Here is an 18,991-nt window from a genome sequence, read left to right on the forward strand (position 1 = left end):
TTGACAGAGTAGCCCAAACATCCCAAATCACTAAGCACCAGGGAAGCACCTGACCTAGTTGAATTCAGTGGAGTAGATTATTACGAGACATGACAGATGAAAGTGCAGGCTCTTGCTGATCATTCACAGGCACATAGGAACGTGCTAGCAAAAAAAAATGTTCCTGTACCAAGTCACACCACCCCACTGTGTCACATCATGCACACATTAAAAAAATGACCATCAAAGCTGAAAGCCCACTGCCGTATTCTTAAGAACGCAAATGTCTGTTGGATAACACCAGTTCTGTGCCTCACAGATGCTACTCACAAGTCAAACAGCACATTGTGTTGTGGACATACACCCAGGTTCTGCCTGATGGCGCTGAGCTCAGAGCGGATATCTTTGCCCAGGATGAAAGCTGTACCCGAAGTTGGGGGGAACAAGCCAGTCAAGATGGACCTGAAGGACAAACAGAACAGATTAGCAAGTCCCCAGGTTCCGCCAGGAAATAGCTGCTGTGCATGCCAGGATGGCTGAATTAAGAGTGGGTGGAAGCCCTGGGGAACTCCCACATCAAGAAAGTAGTCTGAAAAACATCTCACTAATGGATTAAAAAAAAAATAATAAAATCATCTCCAATGGTTTTAACAGTGATCAAAGAACACCCACATGGCTGCCTGAAGGAAAAATTTTTTCTTCCAAGAGCTTCTCATTCTTTCAGTCCCAACTTTCTTCCTTACACTGGTAAGTCAGAATCACAAATGGTGTTACTACAAAATGCTTTCTCCAGATTCATTTGACCCATTCTCAACCTTGAACTTCCTCTAGTTTCAATCCCCTGTAAGTCTTCTGAGGCAGCTCACAATTGGAGTAAACCAGCAGAAGCACTCTAGTCTGCACCAGCTTGCACACTGCAGCTGTATGGCTACTTCTACCACATGGGTAGGAACTGCACTATGCAGTCACTTCCTCCACTGTCTTAAAAGGATTATTTTGTTCTTACATGGTAGTGGTTTTCCCTGCTCCATTATGTCCCAGAAAGGAGGTGATTTGTCCTTCATAGAAGTTCAGTGTGAGACCATCTACAGCAACTTTCTTGCCATCACGATAAACCTTGACCAGGTTCTGGATGGAAACACCAAGACTCAAATGCACCGGCTCTTCCTCCTTGCAGACTGGAAGAAAATACAGCAATAGAAAGATATGACAGGTTTTAACAGGAACCACATGGGAGTTCTAACAGCTATCACATTCCCCCCAGACTGTGGAGTTTGAAGAAGAAATGACCTATATGAAGAATTGGCCACATTTCTTCCTCAGGAACAGGAACCTTCCACAGAAATTGTCCTTTAGTCTTTTCTCTTTCCTGGTCTCATCTGAGATTTAGAGATCTCCACTGTCATCAGGGTCAGCAAAAGTGGGAGGACTTTGCAACTCCATGAGGCTCGAGTGTACATCTGCACTCAAGTGGGCAAAGTACTTTGGGTTTATCTGAATACATCCACCTGATCAGCATACCCAAACTGTGATAACAAAATGACAATCCATTTCACCTTAGCCATGCGAGTCCTGCTGTCCTCAGACTCATTTAAAAAAAGGCAGACCAGAACACTTCACTTCAGAAAGTCTCTCTGTCCAGCCACTTACCCTCTGAAGACCCCTTCTCATCAGGATGAAGCTGCTGCCTGTCCTGTGGTTCCTCACCAAACCAATACAACTTTGTGAAAGGAAAGTACCAGGGTCTGGGAATCCCATACTGGCCTAAAAAGAAAAGCATTACATGAACCTGACTGCATCTGTCCCTTTTCTTTTATTAGCTTTCAGTACAAGAAGGGAAGTACTCCACTCCCAGTAAGCCTCTAGGTGAGGCAGGACTAAGAAGAGATCTTTCTTGATGAAGACACTGACAGACTTTGGGTAAGAGACATCTAACTTCACTTAAGGGTTAAAGTGTGCTGTGTTGGAAGGCACTAAGTGGCACATGTGGCACTGATACTCTTAAATTCTCCCTTGCAGCAGGGTCTGTGGACTCAGCACTTCAGTGAAGGGAACAGCTGAAGTACAGCAAAGCTCCTGGGGTTAGCTCAGCTGTGGCCACAATGGGGCCACACTTCAGTGGTGGGCAACATTCGCCACTAACAGCAAGCAACAACTTTGCTGTGATGCTGGTCTGTGGTTTTCCTCCATGACCTTTCTGCAGCTCTGCTTAAAAACGGGCCAAATTTGCACCTTGGCAAGCAAGTAGGGTGAAAGGATTTATTTAAAAGCCTGAAGACACAACCCTACCTCAGAAGCACACCTCACCTGGGAAGACAGATTCGATGTACCAGGTCATGACTCCATATAGGAACGTATCAAAGAGCATCATGACGGCAGATGTGGTGATGCTAAAGCCATCTTCTTCCAATGGGCTCTCAAAGAAGTTGTCCCACTGAACACCAACACCCTGCTCCTCAAACAGTGCAAAGTACTCACAACCAAAACCAAAGGCTACTGGAGACAGCAGGCTCTGCAAATGGGAAGCACAAACACGCATTTGAGTTTTTCACATCTACTCTCCAACTAGGCAGCTCAGTTCTAGTACAAGGCTAAGGGACATCATCCCTGTGAAAAGTCAAAGTTCCAAGGAGCATCACTGTATTTGCAGAGAGGGAATAGCATATTTGGTCTTGGTTCCAGCAAGTCCTGAAATCTCTGCTAGACCTCCCTCCAGAATTGATTGTTTCCCTCTCTTCTTTCCCTTACTCTTTGGATTTTCATGCAAGGGAACAGGTCACTGACAGTCACCTTCTCCAGACAGGTAAGAAGTGGTGGGCAGAGGAAAGGAAGCTGGTTCCTTCAGCCTACATATCTTGTGGTACAGCATCACAGCATACAGAGATGAAGGTAACACAGTCCAGCTGTGTTACTTCTACTACCAAAGCCAACAAAACTCTCCCAGAACCTTCTAGCAGGTTCAGTGAACTGCTTCATCAAGCCCAGCCCTGGTAGTCTCTTACACTGGAAATTATCCTCCCATTGCCACTTTCCCCCTTCAAACAGAGTCCAGCCAGAGAGCTGCTGAGTGTCACACTGGTGGAGGCCCAGTACTCAGGATTGTTTCATCAAGACTTACCGCAAAAATCTTGAGTGAGAAGCTGATATGGTCCTGCCAGGCAACACACAGTACGTAAGGCAGGTACAGGGTGAAATAGACAATGCCCCCACAGGCAGCTGCCAGGTTGGCCCTGGAGAACACGGTGCTGATGAGGAAGCACTGCAGGATGGTCACAACGGCGAAGATCGAGAGGAAAACAAACACCACACTAGGGTCGCTGTAAGGCAGCAGATTCCCCATCTGGCAGGAGAACAACAAGTGCATTAGGCTTTAAAAGGGCTCTCCAAGACAGTTTTATTATAAGCAAGCCTGCAAAGCTGCTGCTCAGGGGAAGCTGGGCTTCCTGCAATTTGCACAACAGCTTTCCCAGAAGTGGGGCAGTACCAGAGGCATCTTTTCAAGAACACTGAATCTACTACATCCCCTCCTGCTGTTTTCAGCCACTCAGTCCTGTTTTGCTCCAAAACATTGTTCCCAAAAAGTGACTGGTCGACATACACCATTAACTCCTCCCCAGTGTGTCAGTGCAGACCACTGCTTAGCAGGGTCTAAAGGCTCTAGAGTCTGCTGCCACAGGAAAAACCAGACAACTCACCTTCAGGATCAGTACTAGCAGTCCTGCACTCATCAGGAGAGGGACAAGGCTGCTAATGAACCAGCTTAACCAAAGGATGCCATTGTCAAGTCCCATAATCCTCATCGTCTCTTTCAGCCGGGCTTCCTTCTCATACACAATACCCTTAATTATCACAGCCACTGAATAGATCCAGGCCAGTGTCATGAAGAGGGGCATGGAGCGGCTCATGACACGCAGAAATCTAAGAAAGTGAAGGAAAAGGGTCAGGAGAGCACAGTGAGAAACATCACTGAAACTGCGGTATCACTCAAGGGCTATCAGAGCATGGTGACAGCCAGGGCTTCACTGCACACAGCAGCTGATGTGCAGAGCCTGACACAGGATCAGTGTGATCACCATGAGGTGAGGCTGATGGGTTTGGAGCACATTGCTAGTTAGGAGTGGGAGCTGGAGCTACAACTGTCACCAGGTGGAAGAGTGGGTGCAAAGACCTGCCTTGCCTGGGGACTGCTCTCAAGTGTCCTCTTTCCACTCTCCTGTGCATGTGTCTGCTTTTTTCCCCAGTGCTTTTTTTGTTTGCATCAGGTGTGGGGATATGGTCACACCTCAGGAACGTACTTTGTACGCCCTAATTCCAGGGATTAGGAACACTATGGAGATTGCCTCCTCACTGATAATAGGGACATAAACCATGCCTGAGGAGTGACAAGAGCCCATGCCTTCTGAACTGCTCCCCTTGGGAGGTTTCGAAGCAGCCTGCATACATACATGTCATCCACATAACACGGGTAGGGCATCTGCTGCACATAAACTCCAGTCTTCTTCTCCGTGCCTGTCTGCACCCTGATGATAGCCTGTTCCACCACATCCTGCAGATAGGCAAAGCCTCCCCAGACATAGCGCATGTCCTCAAAGGGGTCAGCACGGGGACCAGGATCCCAGTACCTGCACCAAGGGAACAAGACCCCTCCATGAGAAATCCTCATCACCACATCTGTCATAAGAAGTCATTCACTGGGTAGGATGTCAGTGCTCACCCATCCTTGATCTTGTTGGTCCTTTCCACATTATCAATGTCCATGCGTATCTTGTATTTCACATGTTGAGGGAGGTCTGTGCTGTCAGGAGCTATTTCATTGAAGACTATGCCAGCCCAGAACCTCCTTTGATCCAGAAGTTCCAAGGACTTGTTTATAAGCCGGACTTCTGTGGCCACAGGCTCCAGTTTGTCCAAGTTGACACACTAGACAGGAGTAGAATTGGAAGCATTTACTGGATACATTACTAAACCAGAATGTACTTTGTTTACATTTGGGATGGAGGAAAAAAAGGAGAACTCTGTAATGGTAATTCCATGCCCAAGGAAGAGACAGCATTGGACTATTTTGCTATGGGTTATAGTAGCCCAGAAAGTTGCAAGAGATGTCACTTCTGCCTGCTTGATGGTCACCTATTAGTGACAGATACCCCAGCAAAGGTATTTTCTGTACAAGAGGTTAGGTAGCACTAGAAGTATTACCTACAGGACCTCATCCAAGTATCAGTTTCCATACACAGTCTTAGTTCCTCTTCTACCAATAAACCAGTCATTCAAAGCCTCTAAATATCATGGAAAGACCTGAAGGCTTTGGACCAGGTCCCTGACAGACCATGGCCTGTTTCTGTTTGCACTCATCTCCCAGGATGATCACGCAACAAGCAGAACTAATTTTTTTACTTGCTGTCTTCCTTCAGTTTAAAGCAGCTGCTGGCTTCACTGTGGTCCCCAGCTAAACCCCAGACCAAAACAGGAGCTGTTACACTGCCAGAGACGACAGCAACTCTCAGTCACCGAATAATAGGAGGGAAGGAAACCACACAGAGGAGTCAAAGCAAAAGCTTCAAGAACAAGGCCTACAGCTAGGTCCCTACATCTATATTAGGCACCTGAATAAATGATAATTTTCTCATTTATTTCTCAGTACACGCTGTGTACTGAGCCCTGCTAACACCTGGTAGTGCCCAGAAAATGGATTGAGGAACTTCCCTTTCCAGAACACCCCACTGCACGGGTGGAGATCAAGCTCCTGCCATCCCCCCAGCTTCTTTCTCACAGTAGCAGGATCTCACCTCCATGAAGCGGGAGATGGTCTGGATAGCCCGGTCTGTCTCATTGAAGGCATCCACCCAGGTATACACAGAGCCATCTTCTGTCCCAAAGTCCTCCGGATGGTTTGACAGGAAACGGGCAATGTCCTCCACTGTCCAGTTGGACGCTGGCAAGTACAGGTCCCAGAGGGCTTTGCCTTTCAGCAGGGTCTGCAGATATTTTGTTTTCAAAGGAGAAACACTTATGAGAATTAATGTTAGATCTCCCTCTCATAATGAAAACATGTGCTACCACGGAAAACACCTGTTAAAAAGGTGCAGGGAGAGGCCCTCTGTCATACTGAGAGGATCAGCACAGTGGGGTCCTTCCTTTCACTCTCCCATTGTGAAGGACATGCCTCACCAGGTATAGCTACACCATCGGGTGTGCTTTGCAGGCTGGTTGGCTGCATCCACGTCCTGCCACCCCTCTCCCAAGGAGAGGGCAGCAGAGAGCCATGCACAGCTCTGCACCCTACAAATGCAAACCAGGGAGGAGGGAGATGCGTGCTCAGCAGAAACCCACTCAGCTTATGCTGGTTGCCAAGCTTCTGCTCCTAGCTGGGATGGAGAGGGACTGTGGCAAGGAAGAAGGCTCAACTGTCACGGTGCTGAGCAGAAATACCAGCACCAGAGGCCAAGTGATTTTCTTACATATTTTGCTATTGTGTCACCAGGCCTGACTGAAGCAGTCCTGTACAGCCACGATGAACTGCCTTTGTTCTCCTGGCTGGGACAGTGCTCTTTTCACCTCGTTTAACTTTCGTTTTCTGAGGACAGGCTATTGAATGCTCAACACCTCACACAAGTGCAATTCCAGCCTGTCACTGAAGCAGACACCAGTCCACCGGGCAGACAATATACGGTCAGGCAGGAAGGGAGCATTAATTGCAAAGGACATAGTTGAGCTGAAGTCAGGGAGATGAGAAAAAAAAATAATAAAAAGCCTGCACAAGAGAAAAAACTGCAAAAATCCATATGAATAAAAACAGGAAATGGATTTTCTGCCCCAAGAAAAAATGAAGCAAGGAGAGTTTCTCCATGCTCTGCTGTTACCCTCAAACCAGAAAGTAGTGGGTCACACACTTATAAAAACAGCACTGCAAACTGGAGAAACAGAACAGACCAAACTAGCAAAGGAAAACACACAAAAAGGAAATCCAAGCAAACAGGGATTGGATATGCTCGCTCTCTTCTCACTTGGCCTCCCAAGGTTAGCTTATGCCACCATCCCCAGCAGGAAGGACACCACGCCTGCAGGGAAGTGGCTCAGCCTCATCTTGTTCAGTGCCCATATAAAAGCTCCTTAACTCTAAGGGCACATACTGTCCTTCCTGAAGTGAGCAGCCACATTAGCATCAAGCTAGAAGTGGCAGAGATGGGCAAGCAAAGCACATTCCTGTACTTCAGCAGGAAGAAATATGCCAAAGAGATTGTACAACCCAGAAAGTTGAAAGATGGTGACTGGTCAACCCAGCAGCATAGCAGCCTCAGTGGCTAACAACCAGCAAAAGACCTATCTCCCTCTTGAAAGCACCCACAAACAGGCAACTCTGTTTCAGTTTATTCACTTGTTAAATCTGGAAAACATCTCTAAGATCACTGAGATCAAACGTTAACCCAGCGCTGCCAAGCCCACCACTAAGTGATGTCCTCAAGTATCACAGCCATGTGCCTTTTGAACACTTCTAGGGATGGTGATTCCACCACCTGGACAGCATGTTCTGATACCTGACCATCCTCTCAGTGAAGAAATTTTTCCTAATATTTAATCTAAACCTTTCATGGCACAACTTGAAGTCCTTTTCTCTCATTCTTACTACCTGGGAGAAGAGACCAACCTCCACCTGGCTTCAACATTCTTTCAGGTAATTGCAGAGAGCACTAAGGTCTCCCCAAACCTCCTTTGCTCCAGAATAAACAACCCCAGCTTGCTCAGCTGGTCCTCACAAGACTTGTGCTCCAGTCCCTTCATCAGCTCTGTTGTCCTTCCTGGGAAATGCTCCAGCATCTCCATGTCCTCAAGGTGCAAATGATCCGTGCTGCACCTCTAAACTGAGTGGGATGCTGTCTGGGAGCTGCCTGGGCACTAATAGTGAAGTACTCATGCTTGTGTGATCATCAACAGGTGACAACAAAGGAACTCCTGTTACTACACCAATACAGAAGAGAGATTGCTAGGAAGATCAAGGATTAACTACCAGAGACAGCAGAGTTAATAAGCAACACAAAACAGAAAACCAGAAAAGCACAGGGTCCGTTAAAAAACACCAAAACAAACAAAAAACCCCACAAACATTCATTTTTCAGAGGACATGACTGCAAATCCAAGTTTTGGACCTTGACTTTCTGCCTGAACTCTGCAACAAACTGTTCAGCTTACAGTTAGTAGCCACAGTTCTCACCTCTACAGCACTAACTTTCATAAAGCCAAGAGAGGTACAGGAGGCTGACACTCCAGTATGTCATGTTCACGGAAAAGTACAACAGGACAGGTCATAGATTATTCAGCACAGCATTACACTGGAGTAAAAAAAGGAAAGAATTTCAAGGCTTTTAGGACCTGGGGAGGTCTCTGTACACAAACAGCTGCACTGTGATACCCAACCAGCTGCCTTGCAGAGACCGCTGGAAAAGCTCCTCTACAGTTGTCCCTCAGTTGCTTGATCCCAGTTTTACATTGCTGTGCTTCCAAAGACATCAGCGCAGGGTGCAAAGCTCCACCCCTCAGAGCTGCACGTGAGGGACCATGGTGATGTACTCATAACTTGTTAGGGCAATGCTGTGGATGAAACAATCCATTTCCCAACAGAGGCAGATTAGAAACAGGTGTTAAACGTGCACTACTCCCATTTGCAGGAGATTGTTACATGAAGGAAGGAATGTCAAGTATAACGCAGCATTAGTACAATCACAATCTGTTTTGAGAAGTGGTCCCATCCATACTATTTATCTGCCCAATCCAGCACTGAAGGACCACGAAGCATCATCTAAAATAAATATTTCATCACTTATTGCAAAAAACAACAGTAGTGGTTCTGGCAAGGACAGCATACTGACCCGAATGAGATCCATTTCCTGACTACTTTCCATAAATGTCCAAATCTTTGGGCTTATCTCCTCCCACATTCCCCCGAGGTCACGAAACACACCCAGCTCCTGGAATGTCCTGTTCACCTGTCACAAAGAGGAGAGGAAGTTTATTTCCAAAATCTGGCAGAGACCCACTGTGGGTTGAGAGGGTGCATTGAGCCTTCAAGACTAAGTGCATGGGAGGTGCACTAAGGAGGCTCTGCTTTTACAGCCAATCCTTTCTAGGCTTGTGTTTGGACCCAATATAACTAGACCAGATCAGCTGCACAGCCAGAAGGCATAGCTCGTGCTACATATCAGAGGACAGGGCTATAGTTACCTCAGACATGACCTTCCTTACAGCTGGTGTGTCTGGAGTGTACAAGATCTTCCCAATCAGCAAGGGTTTCAAAGCCCTCCAGATAATCCTGGAAAGCGGGCTGGATTCCAGGTTCTTCATTAGCTCATTGCAGTAGGGTGCTGATTAAGAGAGCACAAGAGTGAGTGGCTGGAGAGCACAGTGACAACTGCAGAAAGCATAAACCCCACTTGTGTGGGCTTCAAGGACAGTCACAACTGAAAGCACAGCATTTTTCAGACACAGAACCCCTCCTCTACCACAAAGCTCCGCAAAAAGCCCCTTTCCGCCCAAGCCTGCCCAGTGAACACAGAGTAACCAGCTCACCTCCATCATTAAGAGCCACAGTAGTAGTTCTGCAATGCTCCCAACAACCCCACTGCACTGCACAAGCAAAATCTGTCCAAAAAAGGACAGATTTCCAAAGGTTGCACATGACTGTGCTCCCTCTCCCCACAAAGGAAGCCCACTGCACAGCTTTCTGTGGACTCTCCAGAAGGGCCTTGGGAATTTCTGTGTGTTGGCACCTTCCCTGAACTTAAGGCCACATGCAGGATGACATGCACATGCCTTTCTGAAACAACAGAGCATACTGTCCCTCAGGACCACCTGCTTTCATCTGTGGAAGATCGGGAAACACCAGTGGTGACAACCATGAAGCAGACGGACGAGACCGTGGGCCATGCCAGGGTTACACTTACTTGTGGAGTTATCATAGAAGTTAATTACATCATCTTCAGTGCTGTTGCCTCCAAACAGTGCTTTGTAATTGTTGTCCTCATACCAGTTAAGGGATTTAATTTTGAGCCCTCCACCTTCAGGGTGGCCGCACACGATGCGTGACACAGCCTGATAGATCTGTGTAGAGGAGTCTGAGGCGTTCACGTTGGTCAGGAACATCACCTCTTGCCTCATGTCACTCCAGCTCCTCATAGTCAGCAACTGGAGGGGAAGAGGGTAGAAAAGAATGGAAGCAAGTACAGAACAGGATTAATGAAAGGAGAAGGTCTTGCTGTGCTCCTTCAAATCACACATCTGGTTTTGAACAGATGAGAATGCCCTTGAACACAACACCAAGGGTAAGGACCAGGGATAACATCCCCCCCCACTTCTGCAGCAGGAGAATATAGAAGGAAGTCTCTTCTGTGCAAGCACTTGGAATGTATCCTTGCCAAGTTCTTTACTCTTGAGTTTTTTCCTCCAGTGCTTTGGGTGGTTCCTGCCCTCCCTGTCCTCTCACATGGAAGCTGCTTCTCCTCCCGGTTGCACAATGCCTCACGTTCCAGTGGAGTCCCCTCACAAGGACTGGTGGGGTGGGGTGCATTGAGTCAGAACAGGGATTAAAGGAACAACACACAGTGAGTATAGCTCAGGCGACACAGGCTGGGTGAGCTGCAGGCCACAGCAGTGTCACCTGGCACAATTCCATAGAGGTCAGCAAGCCTCCACCTGGCAGCCAGTTTGACCACTCAGATTGGTATCGCTTATCCCTGCCCCATCGTCAACAGCATTCCCAGAAAATCCCTGAAAACAAGCCCTGCTGCAGCCTGGAGCCTGATTACAGTGCAAGCCATGCATGCAGCCAGCCACAGCAAGGAGCCTTCTGCCCAGCTGATCTGGCACCACGCTTGGGGTGACAACACACAACCAGCCAGGAAAATTGGTACCTCCAGACTCATTTGTCTGGCATAAACCAGACAATGTGTCTGCAATGTGTCATGAATAAAAGCACCAGGCCCTCAGTCTGAGACACTCACTGCATTAATGTGGCCATACTTGGGTATGGCTAAGCTCACCACAGGAGGAAAAGCAACCCACTTCCCTGAGTACTGGTTTCATGCTACACTGGAGCATTGCTCTCAGACTCCTTGTCTCAAGACACAAGAACAATACCTCTGTGAAGGTGACAGTAAGTGGATGCTATGAAAAAATAAGAAAAAGGTAAGAATGTAGGATACTTCCCCGAAGTAACCTTCCACCTTCCATTTACTTTCAGCTCCAGGAACTTTTATTTCCTAACCCTCAATGAATTTCTTCCATTGTCAGCTCCTAGAATTTTGAACATCCACAAGTGTTTAACATCCAACACATCACCGTATCACTCAAAAGAACCTTCTCTCCCCTTCCTTAATTTGGTTATGATTAGTTCTATTTGGTGTCCTTTTTCATTGTCTTTTTTTTTTTTTTTTAGTGGAAGAGACAGGTAACATTCCATTCCTATCTCTTTCATGTGCCACACAACTTTATAGGCCTCTGTCATATCCCCAGCTCGTCTCTTTGCCAAGCTGTCCAGTCTCAGCCTATTCCCTTGTTCTTTGTATGAAAGTCATTCCACTTCTAAACGTCCTAACTGCCCTTTTCTGAATGTTTTTTTCCAATTCTGCTATCCTTTTTTGGAGATTAATGGCCTGCATCTGTGTTCCATATCAAACAGTAAAAGGCATTTTAAATCTTTTCTAGCATTTTAACTGATTTCTTGACTGCTATATCAGGTGACATTAACTTGGGTGTTTTTATCATGCTGCTCAAAACAGCCACATGCACTAATAAAGGCAAGGAGAGCTGCTGAGACACCTATTTGTAACTGCTCATCAAGCTGCATTTTAGAAACAAACTTTAGACGCTGTGGTCCAACTGTTACTGTCTCTGAAAACAGGACGGAGTCAATCAAAGACCATTTGCCAATTTTGCTCACTGTGTACTGGTTCTGTCACCTTTGTTTAAATAAAATGCAGGTAACCCAAGCCTAAGACAGCTGGTAAAGCCAGCCAGCAACAATGCTGAAAGCAGCAGTGTGCTAGAACAACTCAATCCAAGATCACCCAAGCAAAGTGCACTCAAGAGTCTCTGGCCTTACAGTGGGAAGCAAACCTGACTCTTTGTGTTCATCTGCAGTACTGTGCATCCTCTGGATGTGCCAACATCTGGACAAAAATTCTTTTATGCTAAACTACAGCAACTATGTGTCATCTACACAAGGAGCCTCTATTTTTAGCTGCCTAAAAACACATGACACACTGATCTGATGGAAGACAGCTGTGAGAACAGCTAAAGCCTGAGGATTCAGTATGTGTGTCCAGACTGACTGGTTCAAGTGTGCTTTCATTTCCTCACTGCTGCCTTTGTCTGCACCCTGGTGCCACTCAACCTGACTCCACAGGTTCAGGGTGACTGACAGGACCATCATGGGACACTGATGGAAAAAAATTGTCACATAACAGCCTTTGTTTGTTACACATGCTCATGTGGACTTTCGGATTTGACGATTCCCTACCCAAGAGGCCAAGGCTGTATTTCAGATGTGTTACAGAGTGCAATTCAAAAGGACCCCTTGAGGAGTATTGATACCTTAGGCAAAACAGCTCATTTTAGCTTAGCAAAAAGTCAGCTGCTTTAGCTAAGTACCACAAACTCCAAAATATGAGGAGCAAAGGTGCACAAATAGGAAGCGCAGTTAATTCCCACGAACATATGAAGTGTTAATCATCTTACAGAGGGAGTGCATTGGCAAATATATTTTTACATATAATTTTAAAACAGCCTGAGCAAGGAGCTTTGTTTCATCTTTGGCACCAGCAACTTCACAATTTACATGCAGAGTTGCTCTTTTTACACCATGGAAACAAGCATCTCATGCATGAAGGGTTAGTAAGCTATTTCTTTTCCCAGACATCAGACCTGGCTCCCTAAGTGTTTCTTAATAGTTGCCCTTGCTCTTGGTGTCTAATCTGCCTTCCTGGACCTTGATTTGAAGAGTTCAAGGACACATATCCAATCAACCCCCACACTCCAAGACAAATATTTTGTTCAGACCATTTTCTAATTAAAATTCCCTGCTAAAAAGGCTCCTAGACATGGCACAAACAATAGTTCTCTCAACCCCCTCAAGCTGCTGCCCTTTGAAACAAGGGAGCAAGTCCCTCCTTTTCACACAGAAATCCGCCTGACAGACAATAAGAAGTAACTTTTGGTCAGGCCATCTGGAGCAGCTCATATTGTACACAGGGCAAAAAGCTGCCTTTGTTTGCAGAGCAGTAGGGTAAAATAAAAGGTAGTCCTACCCAAAGCAGCTGCCAAGCAAAAGGCACGTTACTGTGGGACGTTTTCGTCCACATCAGCAAACTGAGTATCACATGGTTTCAATTACTTTTATCCCAGACAAAAAAAAAAAAAACCACGCAAGCTGAAGTGACGTAACAGGAAACAGCTGTAATCAAACTCTGAAGGGCAGCCTCCCTCGTGGCAGCAAAAGCTCTGCCACGGTCCTAGCTGAAGCTGATTCTGGAATAGTCTTAATTTCAATGCAAATGGGACTCAGCGGCAGGTTGGAGGACTCGGGGAAGGATGCGTGCCAGGAATTGTTGGCTGGCACGGCGCAGGCTCCCGGCAGCTGCCCCTCCGTGGGAGTGAGGCGCATGCTAACCTGAAGTGACCCGCTCTTGTGCTTGCTCTCAGAGGTTACTGCCGTTCACAGCCGCTGAGCTCTCCTGCTCTGATGCAGAAGACGGAAGACTAGCGAAGGGGAGGAGGAGGCGGGCGGCATTGTTTAGCTTAGATGGAGGCGGCGGCATTGTTTAGCTTAGATGGTTGTGATTTCTGCTCCAGGGAGAGAATGTTTTTGACTAATAGCAGCACTTCAAAGTCAGAGCCAGCCAAAAAAACTCGGATAAGTTTCTGGCTCAGCAGCCCCCCCCCTCCTCCCCCCACCAGATTTGGACTTCTGACTCACACTAAGGTACGCGGGGCTTTTTTTCTTGAACCATCGTTTCACCTGCAAAAACAAATACTTGCAGTCTCGAGAATGTCAGTTTGGCTCTGCAAATCTCTGTTAATGTTTAGTGTTGTGATGTCGTTGTGCCCAGTGCCCCTCAACACTGGAAAACAATCTCTGCCCCAAAAAGCTAGTTAGACAAAGAGGCAACAGTAGCCTACAGCTAGTAGTTTAGATTAGAACAGCCACAACATCTTTTCCACATGCCATACCCTAACCACACCCAAAAAACAGTAGATACAACCAAGTAATAACCCTGACATGGTTGGCAACTGAGTGAAAAAAAACAGAGTGAAAAGCCTCCACACACAGCTTGTAAGGCACTGCTAGGCAGCAGATGTACTGCAAGGGCAACAGTTGTGCCACTGCTGAGAAGGCAAAACACTACAGAAAACATCTGAATTCCTGCTATGGTGTTTGTAACTTGGGAGTGCCAAGGGGCTGCAAAGAGAGCGCTGCCTGTACTGACAGAGCTGTAGGATGGCAAAACAGCTGTAAGATGGGCAAAGTTTTCAAAACAAGTCAGGGATTTGACTGAAGAGTTGCTCTAAGGACACCCGTGCCTCTGTGCTCCCATCGCAGGCTAAGACAGCAACTTCATCACAATGGTAATGTGTTGTGACACAAAGGTGCTCCTTACCTCTTTAACGAGCTTCCCAATGCTCTCTCTCAAAGTTTCCACAGTTTCTGATAGATCCCACAAGGAGGAATTGAAAGAAAGTTGTCTCTGCAGGAAGACAGAAAAAGAAACTAAAAGTTACTGCAAGGCACAAAGATTATTAAACTCTTACAAACATTCTTGTATAGAGTAGTAAGGACTGCTTACACAGCAACTTTCTTGATGGGGAAGGCAGAGCTGGCTTTCTGTGCAACCTTGAACTTAAAATACCTCAGGCATCTGCACCCTGCAATGTGATAGGATCACTCCTTTCCCTCCTCACGGGTTTAGGTACAGATGCCATAACCAGAACCATACCAATAAAATGTTATATGCATGCACACACGCTTAACAGTGCAAAGGATGACTTGCATTCCAGGTCACAAAGCAAGCACAGCATGTGGACAGACCTGAAATCCTGCAAGCCAGTACTAAGAAGGGGATGTACAAAGTCAGTACAACGGAGGATATTGTCAAAATGATTTGGTAGGCACAAGTTTTCAGTGAGATTACACAGATACCAGCTCACATACAAAGAACTCCTTACTGCAGTGTATATCAGCACTATTCAAGTCCCCCCATTGGGCCTTGATGTTTTTTGTCTAAACCAGTGGCTTATTTAAAAACAACCAGTTTCCAGGAAACAGCTGACATGTACCATTCACCAAGAGCAAGACTGACAGGTTTCTGGAAGTGGAAGGTATAGCTTTCAGGAAATTATTTGCTCTAGCAGGGAGTTACACTGAAGACAACTCCTTGTTTCCAGTTGCTCCACATGTAACTAGTGGGCCTGGATTTTGGTTTGTGGGGTTCTTTCGACCTTCTGTTCACATATCTGTATTATCGTGAATGGAAACACTTGGACACAATCTTCGTTTCAAGGGAATGAGGAATAAAGTAATTTCCGAAGATTTCACATTAGTAGCTACATGTTGTGGCATCTGAAGGCATACTGAAGTTACACATTGAACAGCCAAGGCCCTTGATTCTAGCACACAACTTTTGAGCTGAATCTTTTCCTTTTCACATCTTTCCTGGAGTAACTCCTGGAAACAAAGCCTGGAGGCTTTCACTTATTCTAGTTGATCTGCTGGAGGCTGCTAAGACCTGGTCAGCATCAGCTGGTGTAAATGGGCACTGCTCTGCTGATCTGCTGGGACACGTAAGACCTAGATAATTTTTCTGAGTGCACAGTTAGTGTTCACTCCAAAGCCAGTTGCAAAGTCAGGGAGGGTCTCTCTAACCTCTGTGGATTGCTAATAAACACAGTCCTTAAAGTTTGGATAAATAAAACCCACATCATTAGGGGTAGAAGAAAAGCAATTCAAAATTCCCACAGGCTTAGACCTTCAAGACACATTTAAAGAAATTCAGTTAGCAGATACCAAAGCTACATATCTGCTCTACCACTTTAGCAACGACGTAGAAGGTCCTAGGTTCCTGCATAACAATAGATGTGCTTGTTCAGCTCCATATACCTCATCAATCTACATAGTTTTTTGTGTTGCTCACTGTATTCAGAGGTGATTCAGGAACAGCATGGCTGAGGAAGAGTTTTCTGATGACACTAACTGGTTCAGAGCAGTGAGGAGTCAAAATTCAATTGCAAAGGATTAGGGAACAACTTCATGCTGACACACTGTTACAAAGTGCCAAACAAAATTCGGTACTGCAAAGTAAAGTACATAGGGAGAAGAACCTTGAGATAAGCTTCTATGACTCTGAATGAGCTAATGCCACTCAGAAAGGGAGATCTTAGAATTACAGTGATAAAACAGATCAACATCAATATAAATCCACACTGCAGTCCTAGTTCTCAAGAACTACGTGCAACTTTAGGTTCTCCATCTCTGAAGGAACAAAGGCCACAAGTGTGATTCAAGGCAAGAACGGTTTTCGTTGGAAGAACAATAGACCACAACTCTTCCAATGGGATCTGTAAGGACAAACACAGGTTATGAGAGGGGTCTGCAGAATTATAAGTGGGATGGAGAATGGAAACTGGGGATGATTTTTCACTGTGCCTCACATTACAGGACTGGAGGACTTCCAGTGAAATGACCAGTTTAAAACAAAACCAAAAGAAGCTTCTGCATATGCAACTTAGTCAAAATGGAAAAAAAATCAGTAGCTATCATGCAATGCTGAGGGTATTGTGAGTTTGAGAAAGGCTTAGAAGAACTCATTAAACACAAAAATCTTACCAAATGCTGTTGAAAACCAAGATCTCAGCAGTAGCTGACAGAGTCTGAGTTGCAAGCTATTGAAGTACAGGACTTTACACTGAGAAAATGTTATTACATATTTGCCCCATGGCTGCATTCTGTCACATGCCTCCATTAAGGGCTATCACTCGATGACACTCAGGTTAACAAGACTTTGTCCTGACTCAGTATGTCAGTCTTAGGAGATTCAAGGAGCTTGCAAACCTTACCCTGAAACATGAGGAGCAGCCTCCTATCCTTTCACACCACAGTACCCTGACCTTTCTTCCCTAACAAATTCACATCACTTCAAGTTCATTTCTCACCATAACTTGCAATGGTATCATTGACATGGAGGAAATTTTATTTTCTTTACCACCTCTTGCACGCTAAAGCCCACTCAAGAAGCCTCTCACAAGTCATCTCCAGAGACAATGACAAAAATCAGTCACAGAGGCCAGTCTTCTTCGAACAGATGAGCATGTCACTGATTTCCCCGCAATATAAAACTTTGTAGGGGCTCATTAAGTAGATCACTCCATAAATAAGAAACCTTTAGATGGTTCAGGGCAGCTTCAGTAAGATTGGTCCTACTGTGAGACTGGCTTTAACAGGTGTCTGCACTACATCCTGGGGCTGAGGGGCAATGACTCATGTTCTGGTGAAGCGCTGCAAAAACATCGACTGTCCATTCTAGGCACACTGTGGAAAGAAAGTTCTAGCAGGTTTTGAGCACAACTGCCCTGTGTGATTGCTGTGTTAGTGGCTAGCAAGTCACTAGATTTGTCTTCTGGGGTAGCCAACACCATAACCCTCTTGAGGCACAGAGTGCCTCAAGCACACTTTGTGTGCTCTTTTGCGCATGCTACAAGATTTAAAATAGTGAAAAATACTTGAGATGACTGGAGTTGACTGCACAATCAAGACAAGCCTTGAATAAATCCACCTGAGAGTTACTGGGGATGGAAAAATCCAATTTGCTAACATACGTGAGAGTGCATGTGTTTAAAAAGTGTTGAAAAGTCATAACAAAATTCCACCAAAATTCAGTCTGCATCCTACAGCTAACTGTTTCTGCTTAGTAAAGACCAGTCTGCCACATTTGCTTTGAAATAGTTATTGCAACTCCATACTGATCTCAGCAGAAACTTTTTACTGGCCTCTGCAGAAAAATCATGTGCTTTAAGCTTCTGCTTTTGTTTCCCAGAAGTCCCAAACTACTGCTGCTTAAAAGGATGATATCATTGTGCTTGACTGAAAATGCTCTCAAAAGAGCAAGGGAAGCCACAAGTTCAATTGCAGCACATATTTACATTAAGAGACCTTTTCTAAAAGCCTTTTATTATCTAACACTTAGTTCATGCTAACCTTTTGACAAAATACCACCCATATTACGAAGGGAGAAAAAACAACTGGATTTTCATGTGCTCACCCACACTCTTTCAAGGACCACTGCAGTACACAAGCCGCAACATATTTATGGCTTATTACTCATTGGAATTGAGTGTGGCAAAGCCCTTCTTAGGCAGTGCTGCAGAGATGAAATCCTACAGGATGAATTTGAATTGTCATTAAACCTTCCCCTCCCCCTCAAATCATATTCTAAACTGGGGAGGATTCGCAGAGGGAAATCTAAACAGGTATTTCTATGATATAAGACAGTCAGAGGTGTCCCACTGGACTGTGTTGGGATGGGTGGGGACTTAATGCCATTGCTCCTGCTAACCTTTCCCAAACTGTGTAGTTCTTCCATGGGACAACTGCTGGCCTACCACTGGGATAAAGATGGAAAGAAAATTTGGAGTGCTTGCAACCTTACTGCTTCACTGTTGTTCTCAAACCTGCTCCTCCTATCTCAGTCCCACTCACTACACCCAGCGCACAAGGCAAACCTCAAAAAGAGAAGATGTGTCCGCATCTTGTACAACATGTCCCGTGTCCCACAGTACTTATTGTTGCTCAAAAGGCTTCAGAGAATGAACACAGACTAAGACGTGGGTCCTGGAAAAAGGAATTTGACTTTTTGAAACACCCAGAGTGAATACCCAGAGAAGAAGGAAAGTTGATCCTCTGCCTTGCTGCCCTGCAATCACTTCCAGATATTTTGCTGGGTTTTGATCTAAACACCCTGTCTCAAATAGGTTC

The 18,991-nt window shown here is 45.7% G+C and overlaps 1 protein-coding gene across 3 annotated transcripts in view; it reads right to left on the reverse strand.

The window, feature by feature from the left end:
* Positions 1-18,991, reverse strand: part of ABCA1 (ATP binding cassette subfamily A member 1) — a 90,610-nt gene that overhangs the window by 20,156 nt on the left and 51,463 nt on the right. For all 3 annotated transcript variants that reach the window (XM_027653209.1, XM_027653205.1, XM_027653206.1), the window contains exons 8-20: positions 14,625-14,711; positions 9,915-10,155; positions 9,196-9,335; positions 8,844-8,960; positions 5,766-5,954; positions 4,694-4,899; positions 4,425-4,601; positions 3,675-3,897; positions 3,098-3,319; positions 2,287-2,491; positions 1,630-1,743; positions 986-1,157; positions 310-441 (exon numbers count right to left, since the gene is read on the reverse strand). In XM_027653209.1, coding sequence (XP_027509010.1) covers positions 310-441; positions 986-1,157; positions 1,630-1,743; positions 2,287-2,491; positions 3,098-3,319; positions 3,675-3,897; positions 4,425-4,601; positions 4,694-4,899; positions 5,766-5,954; positions 8,844-8,960; positions 9,196-9,335; positions 9,915-10,155; positions 14,625-14,711 — 2,225 coding nt within the window. The remainder of the gene's footprint in view (positions 1-309; positions 442-985; positions 1,158-1,629; positions 1,744-2,286; positions 2,492-3,097; positions 3,320-3,674; positions 3,898-4,424; positions 4,602-4,693; positions 4,900-5,765; positions 5,955-8,843; positions 8,961-9,195; positions 9,336-9,914; positions 10,156-14,624; positions 14,712-18,991) is intronic.

The sequence above is a fragment of the Corapipo altera genome, unplaced genomic scaffold (assembly GCF_003945725.1).
Source record: "Corapipo altera isolate COAL_440 unplaced genomic scaffold, ASM394572v1 61305, whole genome shotgun sequence".
Taxonomy (NCBI): Eukaryota; Metazoa; Chordata; class Aves; order Passeriformes; family Pipridae; genus Corapipo; species Corapipo altera.